Source organism: Sander vitreus, chromosome 3 (assembly GCF_031162955.1).
Source record: "Sander vitreus isolate 19-12246 chromosome 3, sanVit1, whole genome shotgun sequence".
In the NCBI taxonomy this organism is placed as follows: domain Eukaryota; kingdom Metazoa; phylum Chordata; class Actinopteri; order Perciformes; family Percidae; genus Sander; species Sander vitreus.
In genome coordinates this window covers 28,210,416-28,235,338 of record NC_135857.1, presented here as the reverse complement: position 1 = coordinate 28,235,338, position 24,923 = coordinate 28,210,416, and the positions used below count along the sequence as shown (strand labels likewise).

General features: G+C 37.7%; 3 protein-coding genes across 7 annotated transcripts in view; 1 reads left to right on the top strand and 2 right to left on the bottom strand.

Moving 5' to 3' along the window:
- Positions 1 to 378: 378 nt before the first annotated feature.
- Positions 379 to 5,579, bottom strand: xaf1 (XIAP associated factor 1). 2 transcript variants are annotated; one of them, XM_078246796.1, is made up of 7 exons: positions 5,437 to 5,579; positions 4,249 to 4,333; positions 4,093 to 4,149; positions 2,669 to 2,897; positions 2,505 to 2,572; positions 1,940 to 2,170; positions 379 to 1,849 (listed from the first exon to the last, which is right to left on the bottom strand). In XM_078246796.1, the coding sequence occupies exons 1-7, from the start codon at positions 5,472 to 5,474 to the stop codon at positions 1,817 to 1,819; spliced, it is 741 nt and encodes a 246-aa protein (XP_078102922.1). In that variant the 5' UTR covers positions 5,475 to 5,579; the 3' UTR covers positions 379 to 1,816. The 2 variants fall into 2 exon arrangements, with proteins under 2 accessions (XP_078102922.1, XP_078102921.1); XM_078246795.1 differs by having other exon boundaries at positions 4,249 to 4,384; positions 5,437 to 5,577.
- ccdc150 (coiled-coil domain containing 150) lies at positions 4,789 to 23,705 on the top strand. 4 transcript variants are annotated; one of them, XM_078246793.1, is made up of 18 exons: positions 4,789 to 5,152; positions 5,956 to 6,005; positions 7,151 to 7,587; positions 8,276 to 8,454; positions 9,284 to 9,352; positions 9,479 to 9,595; positions 9,674 to 9,803; positions 10,343 to 10,386; positions 10,678 to 10,808; positions 11,949 to 12,126; positions 12,243 to 12,311; positions 12,426 to 12,497; positions 13,402 to 13,571; positions 13,695 to 13,788; positions 20,187 to 20,320; positions 20,419 to 20,545; positions 21,000 to 21,173; positions 23,122 to 23,705. In XM_078246793.1, the coding sequence occupies exons 3-18, from the start codon at positions 7,194 to 7,196 to the stop codon at positions 23,254 to 23,256; spliced, it is 2,217 nt and encodes a 738-aa protein (XP_078102919.1). In that variant the 5' UTR covers positions 4,789 to 5,152; positions 5,956 to 6,005; positions 7,151 to 7,193; the 3' UTR covers positions 23,257 to 23,705. The 4 variants fall into 4 exon arrangements, with proteins under 4 accessions (XP_078102919.1, XP_078102918.1, XP_078102917.1 ...); XM_078246792.1 differs by having other exon boundaries at positions 4,789 to 5,265; XM_078246791.1 differs by lacking the exons at positions 4,789 to 5,152; positions 5,956 to 6,005 and adding an exon at positions 6,427 to 6,504.
- Positions 23,706 to 23,753: 48 nt separating this feature from the next.
- The window catches only part of ecel1 (endothelin converting enzyme-like 1), a 39,874-nt gene continuing 38,704 nt past the window's right edge, over positions 23,754 to 24,923 (bottom strand). Inside the window, exon 18 of the mRNA XM_078246790.1 lies at positions 23,754 to 24,865. Coding sequence (XP_078102916.1) covers positions 24,766 to 24,865 — 100 coding nt within the window. The 3' untranslated portion in view covers positions 23,754 to 24,765. The remainder of the gene's footprint in view (positions 24,866 to 24,923) is intronic.

Below are 24,923 nucleotides of genomic sequence, written 5' to 3'. Positions count from 1 at the left end.
TTGTCTCCATGTTTTAATGCTGGACTTCATGCTCTCACAGCTGCTTCGGTGTGGCAGAATGAAAAGCTGGATCACTGAATATTTGAGTCTGGCTAGTTTGGAAGGGTGAAAACACCCTAGCCAAACTTCACTGGACTGCTACAGTTATGTCAAGAAAAAGGGAATTGCAAAACTAAAAAAGTTCACTCATTTGCCATTTTTTGTTTTCACATTAATTTGTTTGTCAGCAAAATAATAATAAAATATAACTGTGTGTGTGTGTGTGTGTGTGTGTGTGTGTGTCTACTTGTGGCTCATTTTCAGCTTGCAGTCTCATTAGCCCACTTGCAGTTGTTGAAGAAATATTCATTCCCTTTAAAAAAATATATCAAAGCAAAATTGAGAAAGATATGTTGCACTGTTTATTGTTAATGTATAAGTATTTATAGGTTGTTATAAGTGTGTAAAGAAAGAATATAATTAGTTTTTTTTCTTCAAAAAACAATATGGTTTCAGCAAGTGCCTTTGAAATGATTGTGGCTTTGTATTTAGTGTACTGTACTATGCTGCTCAGTTTTGATACAATGTGTCATTAATATTCATCAGATTATTTATCATAACATGGCGTGGTTTTCATGGCCTCTCGCTGTTCCTCTTGATTATAAATATTGCTGTTCTAAACTTTCACCAACACAAAGATTGAATGTTGTTACTGGCTTGCTGGAATCAATTATATTAGCCAATTTATGTTGGTTTGGTTTTTTACTAAAAAATGACCTATTTTCTGAAATAGTAATGTACTGTAAGACAATGCCAACAAATGTATAGCTCTGCAAATGAAAATAAATAACTTACTTAATTCTTTGTGTTGTTTATTACAATTTTATTCTTGATAATAAAAAGTAATTGTATTATCATTGCCATTAGGTGTATAATTCTAAAGTTTAATGTCATCAAAACAGTGAACTGTAGATAGTAATCAACGGCAACTCCAGAAAAACGGACCGGATCCACCCATAACATGTTTTCTGTTGCCATAGTCACCATTTGTTAAATTACATTTGACCTCAAGCGAGAGACCGAACACATCAAAACAAGGTATTGTACTTTTGTTTTTTGCTGTAATGTGTGTTTTGGGGTGAGGATATAGCCATAGAAATAGAATTGGAAATTGGCATATTTCTATGCGTCCTCTGTATGTGCAGTTTCACATTTCCTCACTGTGGCCAACAAAATATATACAGCAAATATAAAGGTCTATAACTTTCGTGTATTACTCCCAATACTGCAGTTTTGGGATTATTTTGTAACGATTCTTCAAAACATAAAATAAACTAAAGTCTAGTTCCATGACCAACATACCTGTAAATATCTGTTATTTTCCCATTGGTGTTCACTCCATGTACTTAAGTAATACCATGAGTAATGGTATGGACTTCTCAAAGCATTACTTCTTTTTAATAAGCAGTTTTGTGTCATAGCTATAGCTTGATATTATTTTCTATTAGGTTAAAATACAGGTTGACCCTGCTGACCTTAGTTTAGTTTGTATTTAGCAAAAGGAACATCACAAAGTTATCAAGCTTGTCAAGTTTACTTAGATACAGAGTATTATATTCTGAACCACTTCCTCTTCATGCAAGCACAAAGGCTTGCACACTAACAAACTAAAAGTTACTAAAACTAAAAACAAAATGTAAACCTTAATTTAAACATTAGGAAATAATATGAAATAATGAAAGTACATTTTAACAACACAAGTAGTTGTCATTTATCCCTAATGAAACATTGATCAAAGATCTCTGAAGTAGCTCATCCATTCCGAGGAGCTCTCCCTTTATTTCAAGTGAACGTGGATTCGGCACTTCGCCTAAAAACAGAGAGAGAGGAAGGGGAAAACCTCTTACCATAGGAACTTTTTTAGCAATGTAAATACAAATGTGTGAGGCAAGAATGTTACCGCATGCCAACGTAGTGTGATGAGGGGCAGGGTCAGATGACAGTGGGGGCAGGTGCTGATCTGGTCTGGGTCACCTCCATCACCCCAGGGACCTCTGCTGGGTCCGTCTGACAGAAAGGTTGACTTATAGGTCCTGCTTAGCCAAGAAGTGGCCCCCTGCCTGAAGAAATCATCCTCATCCTCACTCTCTGCCTCTTCATCGTCCAACCTGGTTGCTGGAACACACTCCAGCTGGTTTGTTGGACCAGACAAAGGTATTACTTCAATGACTGTTGAAAAATGCTGTACAGTGGATTTGGGCTTCAAACGAGACTATGGGAGAAGTAGGGAAGCCCTGATTGTTTTCTCAACTGCATTAATGACTTATGAACAGGTGAAAAAAAGGATGCCAGGATCATTTTACTTATTAAAAGTGATTATTTTTTTCATTTTGGAGAGGATTTGAATCACAGGCGAATACACTCATTTTGTTAACATTGCGAGATGTTTTTAATGCTCCACATAAGGTATGTTTAGCGTCAGGAATTGTTCCCATATTATGTGAAATGCTTGAAAAGATGTATACCTCATGTTCCTCTATATCCTCAGCTGGAAATGATGCCATACAGCTCCTACAAGTCACTGCTATATTAGCTTTAAAAAACAGAAAACAGACATGGTCATAGTTAAAGAAAAAACAATTCTGTAAGTTAATTGGTGTTTGTGCTGAAGCCTCAAACATCCCCTTACTCTTCTTTGGTGGCAGTTTGCTGGTAGTTTGAGGAGGACCTGTGCCATTGTCAGTAGCTGAGCAGGTCAAGCCGTGCTTGGGCTGGTCCTTCAGGGTGACGTAGCGGCCGCAGTCCCTGCAGAGTTCAGTGCGACTCCCACAGACCAGACAATGTTCGCCCAGCTCCTTCCACGGCAGCTCCAGCTCGCAGAACTGACAGCTCTGCAGACGCTCCACGCACTCATCAGACTGGGAGATGGAGCAGAGAAGAGTCAGACTGATAAATCAGAGTTTAACCTTTACTACAGATCTGATGTCAGACAGTGTTGCTCTTTTGGAGGCATTGCTCTTTCCCCCCCCCCCCCCACGTTGACAGGAATTAAGTTATGGGGTAACTCTGAATATTTGCATATTCTGGCATTTGTTGGTGTGATGGCCACAGCCATGGCCACACAGCAGTCTTAAAAGTGGTAACTTCTTGCACTCACGTTTATTTTCTTTGGCTTATGTTTTCTAAAGATTGGTTCATATCATTTTCCAGACACATTATACATACTTTATTTAGTTGAAAGTAAAAGGTATCTTTTTTTAGCGCGCACATTTAGTTACTTTTGTATTGTCTATTTCTTTCTTATAACCATTATTTTTTTTGAGCTCACGTGTTTGGAGATTCCACACTAAGGTCTTTCCAGGCAGTCTGCTGGGCAAACAGGTGATGGCTGGAGAAAGAACTGTTTTATAGGGGAGGTGGCCTAATTGGACGCTACCACTGCTCGCCGTGTCATGGGGAGCTTTATTCTTTCTTTAGATTATTTTTCAACTTGATTAAAATTATATTATTAAGTAAGGTTTATATTTTCTGGAATAAGTGAAGGTTTTGTTTATAGTTTAATTAATACTGTTCTATTGTTAGATTCCCCTTTGTGTCAAACATGGTCTGATCAGCCGGTATATTTGTTCCCTTTCTTTCATGTTTGTTAGGTCAGGGCAGTTGTACGTTAGTTTATTCTGTTAAGTACTTTAGTTACGTTCTGTTTAGTTGACCTCTTTGGGCCCAGAACTTATCTTGACTTGTGTTGTTTAATAATTCTTGCTATTTTTGGGTAAATAAAACTCCTTCTTTTGAAACTTACCTGTGACTCCATGTGCCTTACTGCTTTGTTCCTCACAGTTGGCATGAAAGTGGAAATGAAATGATGATCCAATCCAGAATATTTATCAATCCTTGAAACCCCTCATGAGAGACCAATTTTAAAAAGTATGTTTAAAATCGAAGTAACAGTGACCTACTCTACATATCCTAACTTTTAGTACCTAGTGTGGCTTACTGGATCCTACATTTCCCATAATGCAACAAGATCATTAAAGATGTTTCCTATACTGTACAATACTATACTATAGCTTATGTCCAGGCAAATGGCACCAACAGTACCACTGGACTTACCTCATGATCCAATAGGTGACAGCGTTCTATCTTCTGGTTACACTTGGAGCATCTCACCTGCAAACAAACAGAGTTGTTAACCTACAGAACATGCACCAGCGTGTATGTATGTGTATGTGTGTGTGTGTGTGTGTGTGTGTGTGTGTGTGTGTATGCCTGGGTGTGCTGTTCCTCTCTGTGTTGGTTCAGTTGCTCTCTGGGAACTGGTTCATCACAGTCAGGGCAGAGACATAAAAAGCGGCTGCAGTGTGTTTCATGTAGAGCAAAGTTGGCCTCTGCGACCTCCTTGTGGCTTAAAGAGAAGAGAGGGTCATATTCTGTCTGTCATGAGTCATGACAGGTATAAAAAGGTATAGAAAGCTTATTGTATCCTTAGGGTTTATTTATTATTCTGGCATATTAAGATTCAACTCCCCTCCTTACCCCAATAATATTCAAACAGTCCCTTATGTTTACTGGCTGATATGAGTGTATATACATTTTTTATTTCAGTTTTTCTCCACTCTGTCAACCTTTATTGCAACTGGATTATTTACACCAAGAACTACACAGAGGGGATTAATGTGCAAAGTTTAGTTCTTTAAAAAAAATATTTATATATATATATATATATATATATATATATATATATATATATATATTATGATTATTATTATTATTATTATTATTAATTATCATAATATATTCAAACAGGTGTCAATACTAGGGCAAGACAGGAAGTTGTTACATTATGCATTGACTGTGAAAATGACTACTGACTCACTGAATTATTGATTTCATTGGTGTTGTTATTGGATTTAAAAGCAGAATCAGTTGACACTAGTAATTAGGCACACCCTTTAAAAAAGACTATCAACAAGAGGTGTCCTGGTAAATGTAGAGAACACCTTTTTCTTGCACACAAAAGTGAACTGTTTGTACCCATTGTCCTATGAAATGTAGTCATGTTATGCGTCCACTGTGGCTACATCTGCCCCGTTTTCCAAAAACTCTACAGTAAGCCTAATACAGAAAGTGAAAGGAAAACTATGTATCCTCGGGCTGTAGCCTAACCTCCTAGGTAATGAGCCTTACGTCTTTCTTATGAAATCACTTTATGGAAAACACCATTAACACAATTTACAAGTTCCTCTTGCCTTGCCATCAGATATTCACAAGTAGGCTACAATGAATGTGAGTTAGGATTTCCAATTTCTTACAAATATCGGCTTACGTAATGCACCAAGCAGGACTTTATCCCACTGCTCGCTCCCTGTGAGGTGTTTGTTAGAATACAGCCGTCCAAATCATACTGACATAAATATTATTCATGTAATTCAACTTGAACTGAAAGTAAACTCTCACCACTTGCCGCAGGTGCGTGTTGCCTCTTTGTTATCCATCGACAAAAATCCTTGAATAATAATCCACTGACAGCTAAAGTGTCACGACTTGACACATTTGGTCTCAATTCAGCGGAACCGAAAGCTAAACCGTTCTGTTTCAGCACTTGTTTTTATTTGCGCATCTGACACATGATGGCGCCAAAGGTCTAATGTGACTGCTATGGTTGTGTCAGTTCAATTTACTGTAAGCTTGATTATGACTGCAGCACAATCATATCTGTAGAGATATCACACTGTGTGAATAGTGTTCGGGCCCTAAAAAGATCTCACTATTCTGAACATAATTAACATGAAGTGGGTAGTCTCTTGAACTTACATTGTGATATTGCAAATAACCTATTGTCCTTGGGTTTTAGCTATATTACAAGATGATCATAATATCTTTAATAACCCCTGCAGACTTGACAGCACGGGGGGAAGCTGAATTAAGCAGTTAATTAATTACCATACTTACATACTAGCCTGCTACTTTTGACAGGCCCAGTGAGCTGGACAAAAAGAAGAGGATGAGTCAATGTTGGTGCAAAGGTCAGTGGTGCGTTATTATTAATTCCACTATTTTTCTTGGCAAGACCCAAGATGGTTGAGTTATTGAATGAAGCTGTTTCTATTGACTACCTCATCGATTCAAATTATTATAATTAGCAAAAACTCAAAATCCAAACAGTGATAGCTCTGGGTTAGGCTACTTTGTGTTTTTCTCAAGAACGGCAAAACACCTTTTCCTCCACAACTTGGATCAACTCCAGGTTAACTTTATCTTTAACTTGGCTATCGCAGAAAAAGGGACTTTTTAATCAATATTTACATGTTCATTATAATGCCACTACCTGTTATATCCAGTAATTATAGTATTTTCCATCGTAAACTAACATAGAAAGGCATATTTCGCCTTGCTCAAGTGTTGATTGCGATATTTCCGATAGTTTATGAATGCAGCAAAAAAAGAAAAAGAAAAGATTTGGAGGAAGGAAGCACGACGCGTCACTATGGAGACAGAATGATGCCGGAAGTAGCGACTGTAATGGTGAGCTATGTCCACTATACTTTTTCTGACTATAAAACAGAATAAAGTTTTAAAAAAAGAGCATTTAGCGTGGCGCTGTATAGTACTGAAGTTTTCTTTTGCTCGTGTCGTGTTGCTTTAGTCTCGTGCAAGAGAGTTGAAACACACTGCTGCACTGATTTGTTTGCGCGTCTTTCTTTTTATTCATAATACAAATGGTTATCGACGTGTCAGCTATATTTCGGGTCTTAACGTTATTTCAATTTGAAGACATTTAGCTACTGTATCCGTAGTGGTTTATAAGTGAGTCTGGCAGACAAAACCGAACTTGTTCACACAACAAATGCCAGTTATATTTTGTGTAAGCTTGTTGTGTAACGTCTGCGGTTATGCCGACTACAATTTTTACGTCTTCAAAGATGTGACCAATTTGCCATGAGTAAGGCCACAATAAAATAGTCTCATTTGAAACTATTTTTGTTTGATAATATCACTATAACGTTACGCTGGAACGTAGCTATGTCTTTGGTGCGTTTTGCTGTAATTTGGTTTAGCTCTATGCACGACGTTATATTAGGCATAGGCCACTCAAGAGTGAGGCGACAGAATATTCAGACATTTCTATTTTGCCATTCATCTCAATAAATACCTTTTTATCATTTTCCAGGAAGTTTGAAAAGTAAACATGGATAGAGTTTAAGAGTGGGCACATGTACAAGGGCTGTCTGACCTCACCCACCACCTCCAACCCACCCCCACCTGCAACCAGGAATGTCCCGCTCAGCCACCCTGGCCCAGAGGCTCTGTCCCTACTTCACCAGCGTCTGTTGTTGGCTGAGGAGGAGGCTGAAGCTCTTATTCAAGACATGGGGGCTCTGGGGGTTTCCAGGGACCAAATCTTGGGATCTGCACAGAAAATAGACACTACTCAGCACCCTGTAAGTCCTCTGAAGATGCGTTGGGCCCTTGGGGATGAAGGCATGCTGTGGCAACAGTGTGACTCTCTAGTGAGCTGGGTGTGTCACATGGAAAGTCTGCTACAGACCCTCAAACTCACCATCTTCCGCCTAGAGACCGAGAGAGAGCTGGATCCCTCTCACACAGGTAATGGCTGATATGTAATGTAAAAACATTTGTGATCTCACTAATTATATTGGTACAGTGGCAGCTACAATCAGGATCCAGCTATGCAGTGGAATATAAACAAGAGCAAAGATGGGGGATGCTTAAACATAACACAACTAGGGCTGGGTATCGGTCAAAAACTTTCGATACCGCTACTGATACCAATACCGTGATTTCGATACCGGTTCTTAAACAATATATATTTTTTTGATACCAATTTAATAAAACAAAAAAAAAATTACAACATTAAACATTGCGGCACAAATCTCTTTATTTATTTTCCCGCTCCTACTATGTGAGCCCTGTCTCTGTGCGTAACGTAGAGTTTTTCCTGCTTGTCTCTACGATGTATAACATTAGACAGCCAATCACAAACATTATTAGATCTTGGTAGAAGCGTGCTGCATACTTATTGGCTCACTGGGACAAATGAGATTGAGGTATTAAAATTGGGTATTGAATGACTTGAATGTCGATACTTTAGAGGCAATACGGGCGGTGCCTAAAAAGTATTGAATTCGGTACCCAGCCCTAAACACAACTAATGACTTTGTCACTAGTTTACAGATATTAAGTAAACATAAACAAATTGTGTGGAAAAAATGTTTGAGAGTTGTGGGTACGTTTTTGTTACGTTATTTTCTGACTGCTAATGTTCCTGGTGCAGCTCATCTGAAGCAGCAGCTGGCAGCGCTGCAGCAGGAGAGTCAGGAGGAGTATCAGGCCTCCAGGAGGGAGGTGATGAAGCTCAGGGACCGACTTCAGCAGGCTTACCAGGAAAGAGACAAGGCTCGCACAGAGGTGCAGATGCTGGGGGAGACTGTGGAGATAGCTACTGCCGCCAAGGTGATGGGTCTTATTTTTGTACACTACTCACCATTTTAATTGTAGAGATAAAGTTATACATCAAGATGGGACAATGTTTGTAATTATCACCTTTGTTTTTACTTCCAATTAAATTATCGTTGTCTCACTCCCCGTGTGTCCCTTTGCCTTTATAATAATGCTGTTGTGTAAAAGGTTGTGAAAGAATGATGGCCAAAACTATACATGAGTCAATGGATAGGTTTGCCTCTACTGTGTTTTGAAACACATGTTACTTAGTGAGCTTTAGACGTGCTGGTAGGCTAATTTTTAACCTTTTGTTTAGACAGAGCCAGGTTAGCTCCCCCCCCCCGTTTCCTGTCCTTATGTTCAAAATACATATTTACCATAGAGTCGTGAGAGTGGCATCAGTTTTCTGATTAACACTTGAAGAAAACTAATTCTTACTTACTTTTAAGTATTTCTTTAACCATTGATGGATGATGGTGCTGTGGACAGCATTTTATTTTAAGTCTCTTAGTCTAGACTCATTTTGCAAACATTCTTGGCTCAGCTTGTCTTTTTAACATCATTGTTGTGGTGTCAGGATGTACATATAGTATATATAAAATGTTAGTTCCTCCAGTTTTTCCCTGAGAGATTTTCTGTGAGGTGCTCATTGCACAAATACCCAATTACTGTAAAGTGTAGTGATCAGTGTCTTTTTAACACAGAAAATGAAAAAAAAAGTGGGAAATACAATCTGGGTGAAAATATTTTTAAACAGAAAAAAACAATGTGCTTTAGGTGCACAGTAAGCACAGTCGTTGTGTCATGGGTTGTGATTATTCCCATTTGTCTTTTGCTCCAGATGGATGTGGCTTTGGCTGCCAAGGAGCTGAAGATTGTCAAATTAGAGATGAGTCAGAAACTGATAGAGGTCAGTCGCTAATTATTTTCATTTATTTTGGCCCTTTTATCCCCAATCCCCCACTGACAAACCTTTATATTATAAGCCCTGACTAACTGAAAATAAACCATCTCAACGAAACTTCCCTCTGGTCAGATGAAAGAGCAGATGAGACAGGAGTCTGCCCGCTCCGATGAAGCCATGATATCTCACAGCGAGCTTCTCCAGCGTGTTGAGGAGATGGAGAGAGTGGTAGAGATGGAGAGGAGACAGGTACACTGTAAGGGAGCTCACAGAGTAATTAGAATGTGTAAACAGCAGCTGACATGTTGTCTTCCTTTGGCCTCCCAGGCTCTGCTGCTGCGGTCGGATTGCCAGGTCTTGCAAGTGCAGGTCCAAACCAGCCGGCAGCAACTGGAAGAAGAAAAAGACAGAGGCAGGCAGCTGGAGGAACACTGTCAGGAACTCAAAGAACAGACAGGTTAGGAGCGTCAAGGGATACAAAACCAGTCTGCTGTTGCTATGCTACAACCATCACAGAATGCTGCTGTAAGGCTTTTCAGGAAAAGACTACTTCTACTTTACTAGCTGTCAGTTAGGTATAGAATAGATTCTCAATTCTTTTGGTCACTTACAGCGTATTGCGTGGTCAGGTCCTCTCTCACGGGCCAGATAGTTGTTCTAAGCTCCACTCTGATAGCTGTAGAAATACACCCCATCAAACTGAATCATAAAGTGGGCTAAGGCTAAGCTAGAAAACAGTGAGAAATGCCTATCACAATTTCTCAGAGCCATCTTCAACGTTGCTTGTTATGTCCGAACAACGGTCCAAAACTCAAAGATTTTGAATGCGCAATAAAATAAGACAGAGAAGAGCAGAAAAGTCTCACATTTGAGAGTCTGGAACTAGAGGATATTTGGCATTTATATTGAAAAAAATTAATACATGAATTGATTATTTTTCTGACAACTCATTGATTAATGGATGTTGAATTGCATTTTTCTGTTTCATTTTCACAGCAATGAAGGACTCCCTTGTGTCTGAGTTGAAAACTGAACTGAAAGTAAGTAGACAGAGACAAATTCTTCAGTAAAGTTTCATCTGTTAAATCTGTATTTCTGTTGGTGAATATTGTATGTGTGTGTTGTTAGCTAGTGCTGCTGGATTCCAGAATCTAAAATGCAAGTGTGAATCTGGGCACTTCCAACAGGAGTTTCGACCACTGCATTAAAGCACCTCTCCGATTGGTTGTATATATACAGTGTATATATATATATATATAAATAATAAACAGACCCTAAATAAGCAGATATAGCTCAGCAGCTTTTCTCTTCCTCCTCTCTGTGTCTTTCAGGCTGAGAGGAGTCGTGTGGTCAAGCAACTGCAAGAGCGAGAGCGGGACCTGCAGCTGGAGGCAGTCAGGCGCAACATTCAGACTGAGCTGCATGTGGCGCTAACAGATAAAGTTAGCCTGCAGCTGGAGCTGTGAGTCTCTTACCTTAACACTTAACAGTAACAGTGTTATTTTTTTTATAATATGTTATTGTCGTAATCATGATATAAATAGCAGGAAAAATTAACAACTGAAATACTGTTTGTAAGTGTTTGAAATGCAGATTTTTTTTATTGCAAGACTCACATAAGCAAGGTTTTGTGTCGTGTCTGAATGAGTATTCTGTGAAACGTTATTGATAGGGTGGGCGAATTAACTAAAATTAATATCTGCATAACAATAGGAGTATTTCCTTTAACATATACAAAAAAACTTTTTTCAAAGAAATCAAAAATCGATTAAACTGAAATATGACATTATTTTTACTTTACTTTAAGATTTTGGAAAATCCTAAGCTCCTCAGCAGCTGAAGTAACATTCACATTTGGAGCATAACAATGTTTTTTGTTATTGCAGTTTACAGTTTTGTTCTTTGTTATATTTTGCAATGCTTTGGCTTTTGGTTGCAGTTATTGTTTTCAGATCATACATTTTTTTTGAATTTGAATTATTTTGACACAATAATATAATTATAAGTAAATTATTATTGCTTAATAAATAATGCAATCAACAATAAATATTTGCATGCATTATTTGATTTTTAAAACCTCCCAGCCAAACTGAACCGCAGCAAATTGTGCCATACATGACACCACAATCATCTGTCTCTTTCTCTTATTTCTCTCGATTCCATCCATTCACTGTCTCATAAGAGATGAGTGTTAGTGGCAGAGGATACTTTTTTAACATTAAAAGGGTTAGACAGGGCTAGACAGATATATTGGTTTGCAAAGTCTGAGGCTGATATTTGGCATTTTTCCTTTTATTAAAAAGCAAAGTCAGTCTCTGTTATCCATCTCTGATATGAATCAGGTTTTTTTCATTTTTGACTTTTCCTTTGTGTCATTATTTAATGAAACCTGTCTCACTGTGCTGCGGACCCAACCACCTAAAACAATGGTAGGCTATAAGTTTGCCATTCAGTGAAGAGATTCACTATTTGATGGTCTAACACACTAATAGTGATATATTTTGAAAACAGTAAAAATTGAAGAAGAAAAAAACACATTGAGAGAAATGTATTAAGTTTTTGAAAGTACCTTTTTAGATTAAAAAAATCGGTCTTTCTTCAGAGAGAAGCTCGAAGGTGAACATGCACAGCTCGTGCAGAGGTCCTCCATTGCACAAGAGACAGCAGTCACTCAGAGGAAACAATTGGAGCGAACCATTGAGAGGCTACGGGGGGAGCTGAGCACTGCCAAAAAAGAGGAGGCGGCAATGAGGAAAGACCTGGAGGGTTCAAAACATGAGGTACAGTATATTCAACAAATGCAGTACTATTTTTTTGCATGATGGGTAGTGTTGTACCATGAAGTAAAACAATTGCTCTTTTGTGTATCCCTGTTCCTTATCTCCTTGGCTACCAGTTATGTCTTGTTGTCACGAAGTTGGAGCGTGAGAGGAGCAGTCTGGAGAGTCAACTCAGTGAGGCCAAGGTAGGTTTGTCTAGAACACTGTCCCACCCTATATCATACTTTATATACATTCACCTGTTGGTCATAGTACTTACTTCTGTCCATGTTGGTGGGCTGTGAACCTGTGACTGACAGCGGGAGATGGTATCTCTGAGCTCAGCCTTACAGAGCCAGCAAGTTGAGAACAGGAGGCTCATGGGACATAAGGTACAACACACACACGAACACTAATCAGACAATCAATTTTTTCACTTTTTAAATGATACTTAAACCAGTGCACAACTAAATAGGTTTAAACCATAAAGGTCCGATATTGTAAAATGTAAAAACAATTTCAAGGCCAAGGTCGAGGTGCTTTGAAAGTATCAAAACACTCAATCGGAGAAATATACAGCACGTATTCAGAAACGGTGCCTGTATACGAGCCGCCAGGACTTCTGTTGAGTTGTGATGTCACAACTATTCTCTATATTGGTGGTAAGTGCTGCTACAGTGCCGTCATCACAGTCATTCCCGGCTGCAATGACGCCAAGATGTGGAAGACCCGGGAACACTGACCAATCAGACCAGACTGGGCTTTTTTTAGGAGAGGGGCTTGAAGATGCAGGCGCTAAAACAGAGCGTTTCAGACAGATGGTTAATATCGTCAGACAATGTGAGGGAAATAAATAGTTCTCTGAACATTGGAGCATGTAAATATAAAAGTATGAACTTGAAATGAGCATACTATGGGACCTTTAAGAATGAGATATGACGAAGGTGTTTCTGTGTTTTTCATTCATTTTTTTCATGAATGGTTCAAACTCAATGGTACATCTCTGAGGAACTTCTGTACCCACAACAATACCCACATACCATTATCATATGGGATAATCAAACAATGAAACCCATAAAACTAGATTGGAAGTTCTTCATAAGAAACAGTGCAACCGATTATATTGTAGCTTTCACAGACTTTTACTTCTTATAGGCAAGACATCTTGGACTTTCTATATTTCCTTTTTTACAAAAACATTGGTTTAACCTTAGTACATGCTTTGATCAAGTGTATTTACAAATAAACAAACTTGTCCTTACAGTGAGCAGTTACATCACCCGTCTTGTGCTGTAGATCAGTGAGCTGGAGGCCTTGCAGGGAGTCTGTGGTTCTGCAGGAGCTGTTGCAAGTCAAACCTTTGAAAGCATCCTGGCCTCCAATACCAGCCTCCAACTCAACAGTAGGAACCTGCAGCAGAAGCTGGGGGGTAGAGAGCAGGAACTGGCCACACTCAAGATCGACAGGTCAGAGCTGAATGGGGTTTACAAACGCTGCATGGCAAAATTAAAGTATGTACAGTGTGTGCATATCTAGATCATATAAGCTAAGTAACAGGGGATGTTATATGTTGCTTTCCTCTGTGTCAGGCTGCAGGCTCAGAGAGAAATCAGGAAACACCAAGTAGAGGTGGAGAAACTCCAGCGACTCCTGAAATCTACTCACTCCAAGAACAACAAAGCTGTAAGCACACACCATTTCTTTAATGGATGCACTTATACACACATTTGTATGATTGGTGGAGACTGAATGATATTTTTATTTGGAATGATCTTAAAAGAAAATATATACATATAAAATGAATGAAAGAATAACAAACAACAAAAATAAATGACTAACTTGACTCTCGTGTCCTTGCCGTTTTTAGAAAGTCAGCTGAATATTCAACTGGATTGTTAGCTTAACTGTGTACGAAGAAGGTGAAGTAGTGAGAATAGTTGGAAAAGTGGGAATGGTTTTAATTAGTATGAATTTCATTGAAAAGTTGAATAACATCACTAATGTAAAAAAGATGTGGAATATTTAAAGATTTTTTGAAAAGCTAACGCTAAACTGAATTATTGGCTTTGAAAGTAAATAATGCCAAAAGATAAAGAACAGTGTACAGTTTGAATACATTTTCTAGCTAAAAGTAATAATAAGTAGAGAAGACAGAGCTGTGAGAAAGATTTATGAAAATGCTGAAATATGATTCTAATTGTTTGAAAAACTCAAATGCATTGCACTTCACTGCTTGGAACCTGAACTGCATTACCTTAATAAGCTAAGAGCTGAAATAGATTTACAGAAAAGCTGGAAGCTAAACAGGAATACTGTCAAAAGTGGAAGTTCAAATGAATTAACTGAAAAGGCTGGAAGAAGAAATACTTTGTCTCATTATCCGACATATCCATTGCACAGAACAAAAAAGCATCACCCTAAAGAGCTGAGAGGCGATGAATGTTAAGTCTTCATCAGCAGTAACTTAACACAACTCCTATAAGCGAACATGAAATAATAATAATTTTAATAATGTTGAAATATGATTTGTGTGGAAGTAAAAAATGACTCTGAAATCACTGTTTAAATACTCTACGTTTGAGTTGAGGCTCAACACTGGATGAGGTTAAATAACACAAAAGTCAATAATGAGTGGTGAAGGGTATCTTGTCACTCTAAGGCAGATAATTCAAAGACTATAAGCCCTATTGCTTAACTGAGCAATTGGCACATTGGCTGACAATAGACAAGAATATATACGTTTTGACGTATAAATTGTGTATGACAAGTAACAATTGTGGGCCTGAGAGCAAGTTATAGAGGTTTTAAGATTTTCCAAGGCTGCCTCACTCTAGTAATGTCATCACCCACTTTAAGTCACGCAATACACACATTATAAATGCAGAAAAAGCCTGAAAAAAGCACTAAACTTAAACAGTAATAATACAAAAACTGTAAAAGATATCAAAAAGCTGAATCATACTGTAATAGCTGGGGATTCCCCCATTGATCGACCGCCGATCATTATCGTTTGATATTTACTAAAAACACGTGACCGGGTGACATTAAGTTAAAAACTCCAACAACAACCGCATATCTGTGACTGCCTGTTTATGTGAAGTGAAGTCCTCCAATGGCCGCCTCCCACCCACCTTATTTGCCAGGAGCTGCACGTCGTTGCTCAGGCGTGCGCACGCTATTACAAACAAAACCACTGTCAGTCACGCTTCCCATTCACCTCTATGGGAGCAGCCGTGCAATGCATTTTGGTAGCATCGCAGGGACTTTGGAGAAGCAGGGTGCTGAAAAAAATAGTATAGTATGTTGAAAAAAGTGATAAAAAAGTCATAGTATAGTACGAAAAAAGTCATAGTATAGTATGTCTAAGAAAGTGATAAAAAAGTCATAGCATAGTATGTTGAACATTTTTCTAGTACAGTATGTCCAAAAAAAATGTAAAAAAGTCATAGTATAGTATGATGAAAAAGTCATATAATTGTATGTCGAAAAAATCATAAAAAAAGTAGCTCACCCGGTAGAGCGTGCGCCCATGTACAGAGGCTCAGTCCCTTGCCGCAGCAACCAGTTCAATTCCGACCTGCGGCCCTTTGCTGCATGTCATTCCCCGTCTTTTTCCCCTTTCATGGCTAAGCTGTCCTATCAAATAAAGGCCTAAAATGCCAAAACAAATTTTAAAAAGAAAAAAAGTCATAGTATTTTATGTTGAACAAAGTAATAAAAAAGTCATAGTACAGTATGACAAAAAAAGTCATAAAGAAGTCATAGTACAGTATGTCGAAAAAAGTCATAAAAAAGTCATATTATACAGTAGTATGATGAAAAAGTAAAAAAATGATTCATAGTGTAGTTTGTCGGAATAACTCATAGTATGTTGAAAATTGATTAAAAAAAGTCATAGTATAGTATGTTAAAAAAGTCATAGTACAGTATGTCGAAAAAAGTGATGAAAAAGTGTAGTAAAAGTATAAAGTATAGTATGTCAAAGAAAGTCTGGAAGCACATGGCCCAGCTAGGACTGGGGATCGAAAACCAAGGGCAGGGTAGTATGGTATGTCGAAAAAAGTCAAAGTATAGTATGTCGAAAAACTTCAGAATAGCATGTCTGTTGGAAAACCTGTCCAGGGCAGGTGGACTGTAACACTACAGTTTGATATCTGTTTGAGAGACTGCGATTTGTCTGTTTAGGAAAACAGCAGACTTTCCCCTTATCTGTTTTGTTCATTTTGTCTCGTTCATTTTGTGAGGAAAACGTGAGTGGAGTCTATTATGTAACATATATATTAGGGCTGTCAATCGATTAAAAAAATTAATCTAATTAATTACATACTCTGTGATTAATTAATCAAAATGAATCGCATACATAATTAATGGTGCCTGAACCGATACATTTATAAGAAAGTAAAAAAAAAATAAAAAAAAGGGTACTAAACAACAGTTGGTGACATTAAAGAACGGCTTGTTTATTGCTAAGGCCAAATGGTCAAAATTAAATGATTTAATAATAATGTATAACAATAACAGTAACTTATTTTACTAGTAAATTGCTGTTGAACGACAAAAACAACAACCTGATAGGAAAAGGACATTTACAGTAACTTCAAATGCACCATGAGGCTGTAGTTTACCAGTTTCATTGAACGCACCGGCTGTGTTGTTTCTCCGACGGCAGCTGCAGATTGTTACATACCGGTGTTGAATCCTCTACAGTAAAATACAGTCAAACTTTACACCGTTTAGCGTTAGCTGTCAGCATTTTAACCGTGTTTAATCCAGGTACTAGCTAGCGGTAGGCTAACGTTAGCTGCTGTTGAGTATTGTGTTAACTAGCGTCACATGCAGCGGGGTTTGTGTTTCCTGTAACGTCTGTTTTCGAGCATCAGAGAGAAGCGCAGACATATCAGTGGCACCAGATTTTCGTCTGTATGCAAACGTCAATATGGAATGGATTAATCTGCGTTCATTTTTCTAACACGTTATTTTTTCTCAGATTAATTAATCGAAATGAACGCGTTATTTTGACAGCCCTAGTATATATGTGTTAGTTTAACTATTAAGATCAATGTCATTAATAATTATACATACACGGGCCTGAAATACATGCACTAATGGAGAGACCTCAAGCTGTCGAAGGCCTTGCTCAAGCACCTTGGCAGTGCCCAGGAGGTGAACTGGCACCTCTCCAGCTGTCCGTCACCATACCATACTTTAGTCCACATGGGGAGCTAGCGATCCTCCGGTTCCCAACCCAACTCCCTACAGACTGAGCTACTGCCACCTCAATTATTATAGCATCATTAAAGTCTTATTTTCCTTTCTCACAACACGCTTGTAAGTAGTCTATTTAGCTAATCATCGCCGTTATACTGTATGTTATAATGTCGGTTAGTATCACTCTCTGTATTTGCTTTGAGTGTTCATGTTCACTTTTATAATAGGATTTAGGAGGTTAATGTGAGGTGAATGTCCATTTATGTGCTCTATATGTAATCACCTACAGTATGTCATAGTATAGTATATCAAAAAAGTGATAAAAAAGTCATAGTATAGTATGTCAAAAAAGTCATAGTATAGTATGTCAAAAAAGTCATAAAAAACCCTACGGTGAAAACTCTAACCCTAAATGTGGATGGCTGCATAGCTGACCTGTTAGAGTGCACGCCCATATATAGAGGTTCACTCCTCGACCTTGACGCAGTGGACCGGGCTTTGACTCCCACCTAATATTGTTGTGCATTTTAGGTTTATAACTGCTGTGTTTAGTCAAGTTAGTGAATATATCAACTTCTGATGAGTAATATAATATTCATAATAATAATTATAGCTCTGTTATCATTGGCATCATTATACTACAGCTTAAATGTTAAATGATAAAGAAAGTCATAGTATAGTATGTCGAAAAAAGGGAGAAAAAATATATAGCATTTCGAAAAAAGTGATAGTATAATATGCCGAAAAAAGTAGTACTATAGAATGTTGAAAAAAGTGATAAAGTCATAGTATAGTATGTCGCAAAGTATAACAAAAAAAATCATAGCATAGTTTGTCAAAAAAAGTGATTAAAAGTCATGATATAGTATGTTGAAAAAAGTCATAGTATAGTATGTCGAAAAAAGTGATAAAAAAGTCATAGTCTAGTATGTCGAAAAAAGTGATAAAAAAGTCATAGTCTAGTATGTCGAAAAAACAGATAAAAAAGTCATAGCATAGTATGTCGAAAAAACTGATAAAAAAGTCATAGTATAGTATGTTGAAAAAAAAAAAAGGTGTTAAAGAAATTGCAACCTACAGGATTTGACCAATCAACCTTCTGTCTTCTAATCATTCTCTTATCACCCTAAACCATCTGACCTGACATAGGTTTAGGTTCTTGTCATATTTGGCTCTTTCACTTAATATATTGGACCTCAAAACATATCAGATTCAAACACTCAACCTTCTGTCTTCCAATCATTCTATTCTCATAGTATAGCATGTTGAAAAAAGTTATAAAATAGTCATAGTATAGTATGTCTAAAAAAGTCATAGTATAGCATGTCGAAAAAAGTCACATTATAGTATGTCGAAAAAAGTCACAGTATAGCATGTCGAAAAAAGTCACAGTATAGCATGTCGAAAAAAGTCATAGTATAGCATGTCAAAAAAAAGTAATAAAAAGGTCATAGTATGTCAGAAAAAGTAATAAGCGAGATTGACAAGAACACAAGTTTTGTCTTCATCCCTTTAAAGTAGGTTTTGAAACTAATTGCACCCTACAGGATTTGAACACACAATCTTTCATTTTCCAATCACATCTTATCACCCTAAGCTATCTAACCTGACACAGCTTTATGTTTTCTTAATATTTGGCTCTTTCACTTAGTACATTGGACCTCAAAACATATCAGATTCAAACACTCAACCTTCTGTCTTCCAATCATTCTATTGTCATAGAATGTTTGAAAAAAAAAGTGATAAAAAAATCATAGTATAGTATGTCGCAAAATATAAAAAAGTCATAGTATAGTTTGTCAAAAAAGTAATTAAAAGTCATTGTATAGTTTGTCAAAAAAAGTGATTAAAAGTCACAATATAGTATGTAAAAATAAAAAAAAATTACAGTATAGTATGTTGATTTGAACACGCAATCTTTTGTCTTCCAATCACATCTTATCACCCTTAGCTATCTAACCTGACACAGCTTTATGTTTTCGTCATATTTGGCTCTTTCACTTAATATATTGGACCTCAAAACATATCAGATTCAAACACTCAACCTTCTGTCTTCCAATCATTCTATTCTCATAGTATAGTATGTCGAAAAAAATGATAAAAAAATCATTATATAGTATGTCGAAAAAGTGTTAAAGTCATAGTATAGTATGTCGCAAAATATAAAAAAGTCATAGTATAGTTTGTCAGAAAAAGTAATAAGCGAGACTGGCAAGAACACAAGTCTTCCAATCATTCTCTTATCACCCTAAGCTATCTGACATGGCACAGGTTTAGGTTTTCGTCATATTTGGCTCTTTCACTTAGTATATTGGATAGTATAGTATGTCGAAAAAAGAAAAAAAAGTCATATTACAGTATGTCGAAAAAAGTGAGAAAAAAGTCATAGTATAGTATATTGAAAAAGTCATGGTATAGTTTGTCAAAAAAGTGATTAAAAGTCATAGTATAGTATGTTGAAAAAAATCATAGTATTGTGTGTCGAAAAAAGTGATAAAAAAGTCATAGTATAGTATGTCACACATATCATTCACACAACTAGTATGATGTAGTATGTCTGGAGTGCTAATCTCCAGTCAGAAGTTAAAATTACTTTCTATTAAAGACTATTAGTTGTAAATGCATTCTGCAATAGCAACTGAACTAATAACTAATATTAGTAATCAAAAGATGTGATCTTTAAAATGCATTATACAATAAATATAAAAAATATTATATAGAAATCATTCTCTCTAAGTCTACCTTTAATAAAGTTTGTATGAGTAAAACTGTGTATACTGTGTGTGTGTGTGTGTGTGTGTATGTGTGGGTGTGTAATGGGTGTGTGCGTCCGTGCGTGCGTGTGTGCACACAATCCCTTCCAACTCTTGCAGAAGGCCTCGGATATAGCCAAAGTAGACAACAAGAGGCTGGCTCAGAGTTTGGAGCAGGCTGTGTTGACCAACAGCAGTTTACACAGCAAACTGGAGCAGGCCAGAGACCAGCACCAGGCTACCATCACACTGAGGTGACAGGACATGTGTAGGTGAACAGGTATGCCTAAACAAGACATCTTATATGGCATGTATTAATGATATCTTTGCTTGCTGTCGCCATATATTGCAGAGATGAGGAGTTGCGCGATGCTCGGACAAAGATTAGTCATTTGTCTGAAGAGCTGGGCGCTATAAAGCAACAATCAAGGGAGGACTATGAATCTTCCATGGAGACACTGCATCGAGAAATCTCCGAGGTACCAAATGGCAGAAATATTTCATTCTGTTGTATTCATTTTTTTTTATTAAAGAAAATAATTATTGTGATTTCAGCTATAAATTCTGTGCAGCCACACAATATTCCACCATAAATGATGTCATCGTGTGAAGTCCCTGATTAAACGGTATCCCAGCCTCAAACTGGTGTTGAAGGACCTCCAAATAGGACATGAGAGTAAAAGTTGGAAGCAGCCAAAACAATTCTAAGAGTTTTTCTGAAGTGTGTAAATATGTATGGATATGCATAATCCTTATTGAAAACCCTTACCTAGACTCTTTGTTTACATCATACATACATTGTCATCATTAATTAGCAACTGTTTCAAAGTGATACTGATTCAACAAATGGTACTAGCACCCTTATTGCATCCTGTGCCTCAAGTTTACCCTTTTTACCCTGTTTTTGTGAATTCCCTGTTTCCTTGTATATAGCTAAAAATGACAGTTAAAGACTCGTCCAATGGGTCAAGTCACCTGTCCAGGGCTAATCAGGAGCTCCGCCGACGGGTGTCTGAGCTTGAGTGGCTGGTGTCCAAACAGAAAGCTTGTATCAGAGAGCAGAGGAGCCAGCTGAGGCAGCAGCAGGACAACTCTCAGAAAGTTGAGGTAATGTTACTCCCTGTTACACCCTGTACACAATAAAAAGAAAGTTGTTGAAGAAGTAGGTCGTAGAAGAACCTTCATTAACTGTTGAGTTATGAAAAACTTCTGACGATGTCACCTGAAATGATTTAATGTGGTTTAGTGAAGACTTTCAGTGTCCCATAATGGTCAAAATGTAGTTTCATTCGTCCCAAACCTGACATTACAATTCTGGATGAGACACACTGAATGTTATTAATTCGTAATTAATTAATAATTGTAATAAATGATCTGCAGTAACAGCTCAGATTGAAGCTATTGCATATTGGCACAACATAACAGCTTTTTATAGCAATAATTTAGAATATTGATTATGATATTGGCGCTTGTATTGTCCTTTAAAAAGTCTCCCTTCTTAGGTCCTAGTACAGAGATAGGAGAGAAGGTTGGGACCATGTTTGAGGCAAGGCCAGGACAGGTACATGCAATTCACAATAGATGCATCTTAAGCTTTACTCAATTTATTGCCAGAGGTCTTGTATCTTTTAGCTCCAAAGTGGATGTTTGTTTAAAACAGTGAGCCTGTATACATATTCAGTCTGCTGTGTCAACAGAGGTTTGAGGAGAGAATCAGGAATCTGCACGAGAAAGAGCAGGCTGACAGCAAGCCCCAGGAGGTTAGAATGGACTCCCAGCAGGCTTTTTATTAATATTGTTTAGTCAACAGGTTTGTCACTGATGTCTAAACACACTTCTAGTTAAATGTTTGTCACTTTTGATGCCTTATATGAGTGGAGGATGTCTTCAATTGCATACTATAGCTATTGTATTGTCATTGGAAGGCATCTGACTCAAATTGATTACTCATGCTCAAAATTAATAATATATTCTATTGATTTGTTTAGAAATGGCTTTTGAGTCACATTTCAGTTCTGATTTAATTCAAATCTAGGATTTCATTTATAAAATGCATAGCGTTACATACGCTTCAAGACTATAAATTAAAAACCTCATTGTCAGCAAGCTAAAAAAAACCTTTTTACTTTCTGTAGAGCGGACATTTTGGTTTTTGCTTGTAGAAAAACACTAACCAAGCTTTAAAATGTTGTAAAAGAAGATATTGTACTACACCACTGGAAACTGATGTTAGTTGAAAGAGGTCTATAAAGCTGTATGGAAAAGACTCCCGTGGTAGACATACAGATATGCCTCAGGCTTACAGTTGTTACTTTACATTCAGACAGATCAAAATGATTCAGTAATGGATAGAATTCACATGAATCCCATCGTCTTGTTCCTGTTTGGTCAGTCAAAGCGAATGCTTGGTGCATACTACACTACGGGAAGGACACTGACAACTATAATCTAGCTTCTTAATTAACAATTGATCCTGAGGGGTGGCTCAGAAAAGCAGAGCTTATTGTGAAAAGCAGGGCATTTAATGAGTCTAACAAAGCCTAGTTTCGAGCAGCTTGGGGGTGTTGTCGTTGGCACACATTGTCACAAAATAGCATGTTTCCTCACCCTTCGGTTTACGCCTTTGAACACTTCACACGGCAAACGCCAACTCACCTCTGATCTGGGGCTTTTGTCGGGGAGCACCAAAAACTGTCGGCGAGTGGAAGAAGAGCCAAAGTTGTGTAGTGTGAACTAGGCATTAATTGCAAAGCATTTTAAAGCACATATATTTCCTGAAATAGTGTGCAGACCCTTTAAACCAAAAAAAAAGGTATGAGGTCAGATTTGAAATACACAGAAAGTGAAGCCCATGCTGCAAGCTGCTCCCTGTTTACAGTGCAGCTGTAAAGAGGCTCCTTCAGGGAGACACTTAGGAAAAAAGACTTGTTCCAGTCTGGCAGATTGATTGGAACTGGTTTAACTGGTAATCTCGTATTAATGAACCACCCATCTGGTTTGCACAGCTTGTTGATGTTGCATTGTAAATGTGTTGTTTGATTCCTGGGTGCTGCAGGTTTTACGCAAACGGGAGGCAGAGTGGGAGAGGTGGACTTCTACCATCCAACGCTGGGAGGACAAGAGAGAGCTGGCTCATATCGCTGCAGGATCCAAGCCTGTGAGGACACAGCTGACAACACAATCACACTAACAGATAATAACCCACGTATCTCACACAAACACACACCTGCCCACAGACTAAAGCAACATGACACAGTGATCCTTTGTATTTATTCAAACATTAAACAATGACCAACAAAGAGGAGGAGATAGCAGCCATGTGCGAAATAGCAGCTATAGAGTCAGACGTGTGTGTGTGTTTGATGTCCTCCATCTATATCGATCCAAACTTAATGGTCAGGAGGGAAGCATGCACTCTCATCAAAACAAACTGTACAACCATAACATCTGATATACTTCTTCACTGTACAAAGATTCTTATTTTTTGTACCAACAGATTGTTTATACAAAAGTAATTATTTTTTAAACAACACTGCGTACAAATGTATGATTCTCCATCTACCATAGTTTGCAATTGTTATGTACATAGTGTTGGCTTGTTATTTGGTGAGTTAACTGTGAATATACTGTATAATTGGACCTCACACTCTCCCTCTCACTTGGATCCCAGGTTGTATAAGATCATTTAGAGTTCATCAAGAAAGACAGAGATGTGAATAGTCCAGTAGCAGAGTTGTAGTAGGTGTTGCCCGTGCTGTGGATTCCAGTAAAGAAACACATTATTTTCTTCTCTTTTTTCATCCAATGTTTGATAAGTATACCAGCTCCTTTGTGATTGTACCGCAGGCTGAAGAGTTGAATGTAGATATAGACGCAAAGATCCTCCATTTGGCGCTTTGCTACAAATCCTGAGAAAAACATCCACCATAAGTCCACCTTGTTTTTAAAAAAAAAAATGTTGACAAATCTTAAAAACGTACAAACACTCACAGTAACAAGACCAATGCAGGCAAACGATTACAACAGTCATGACGGTTGAACAGTGACCATTGCTCTCTGCAGCCACAAGAGCGTAGCATTGCGAGACAAATCAAACTCCAATACCAAACTGAAAAGAACACCAGCATGTTGGCAGGCACAAGGATGCTACTGATCTCAGTTCACTTTAAATTGGTCTTTGTCCGGTTTACATCAGGTACTGAAATCCCTGTCGCTGCCAATCTGTAATCTTCTGATATGCTAAGGTTTTTCTACTTGATTCTACAAAGAAGAGAAACAATTGAGGAAACATGTTGCTTAATTAAAAAACAGCGCTAGTTAGCGTATGAATTCTACGCATAATGTACGTGATACATCTGCTAAAATAGAAAAATAGATGATTTGAAAAGTAAATTTAAACATTGAAAAATATATATAATCAAATGATATATATGTACATGATCAATGGTTGTGTGACAAATGCTTTAGTTTGGTTAGTACAGACAATGGACAGTTGTATAAACTTCCTAAATGAAGACATGTGTACTGATAATGTTTAAAAGATACATTTCACTCCTGTATCCTTTATAGGCAAGAATAGGCTTGATGCACTCTGTGTCATCCTGTTGGTTGTCTGATAAATATGTGATGTAGGACAGGTTGTGTGTGTGTGGGCCGTAAAGATGAAGTTCATCCAAAGGGCAACAGGCGGATGGGGAGGTCACCATACGGAGCATTTGTCCAACGGATTCATTGGGGAACTCTTTGGACAGTGGAAAACACGGGCAAACTCATCAAACTGGGAAACACTGCCAATCACTCTGCAGGGGGAGGAAACACAGGAAACGTCCATTAGCAATGTGGAGATCATGAAACATC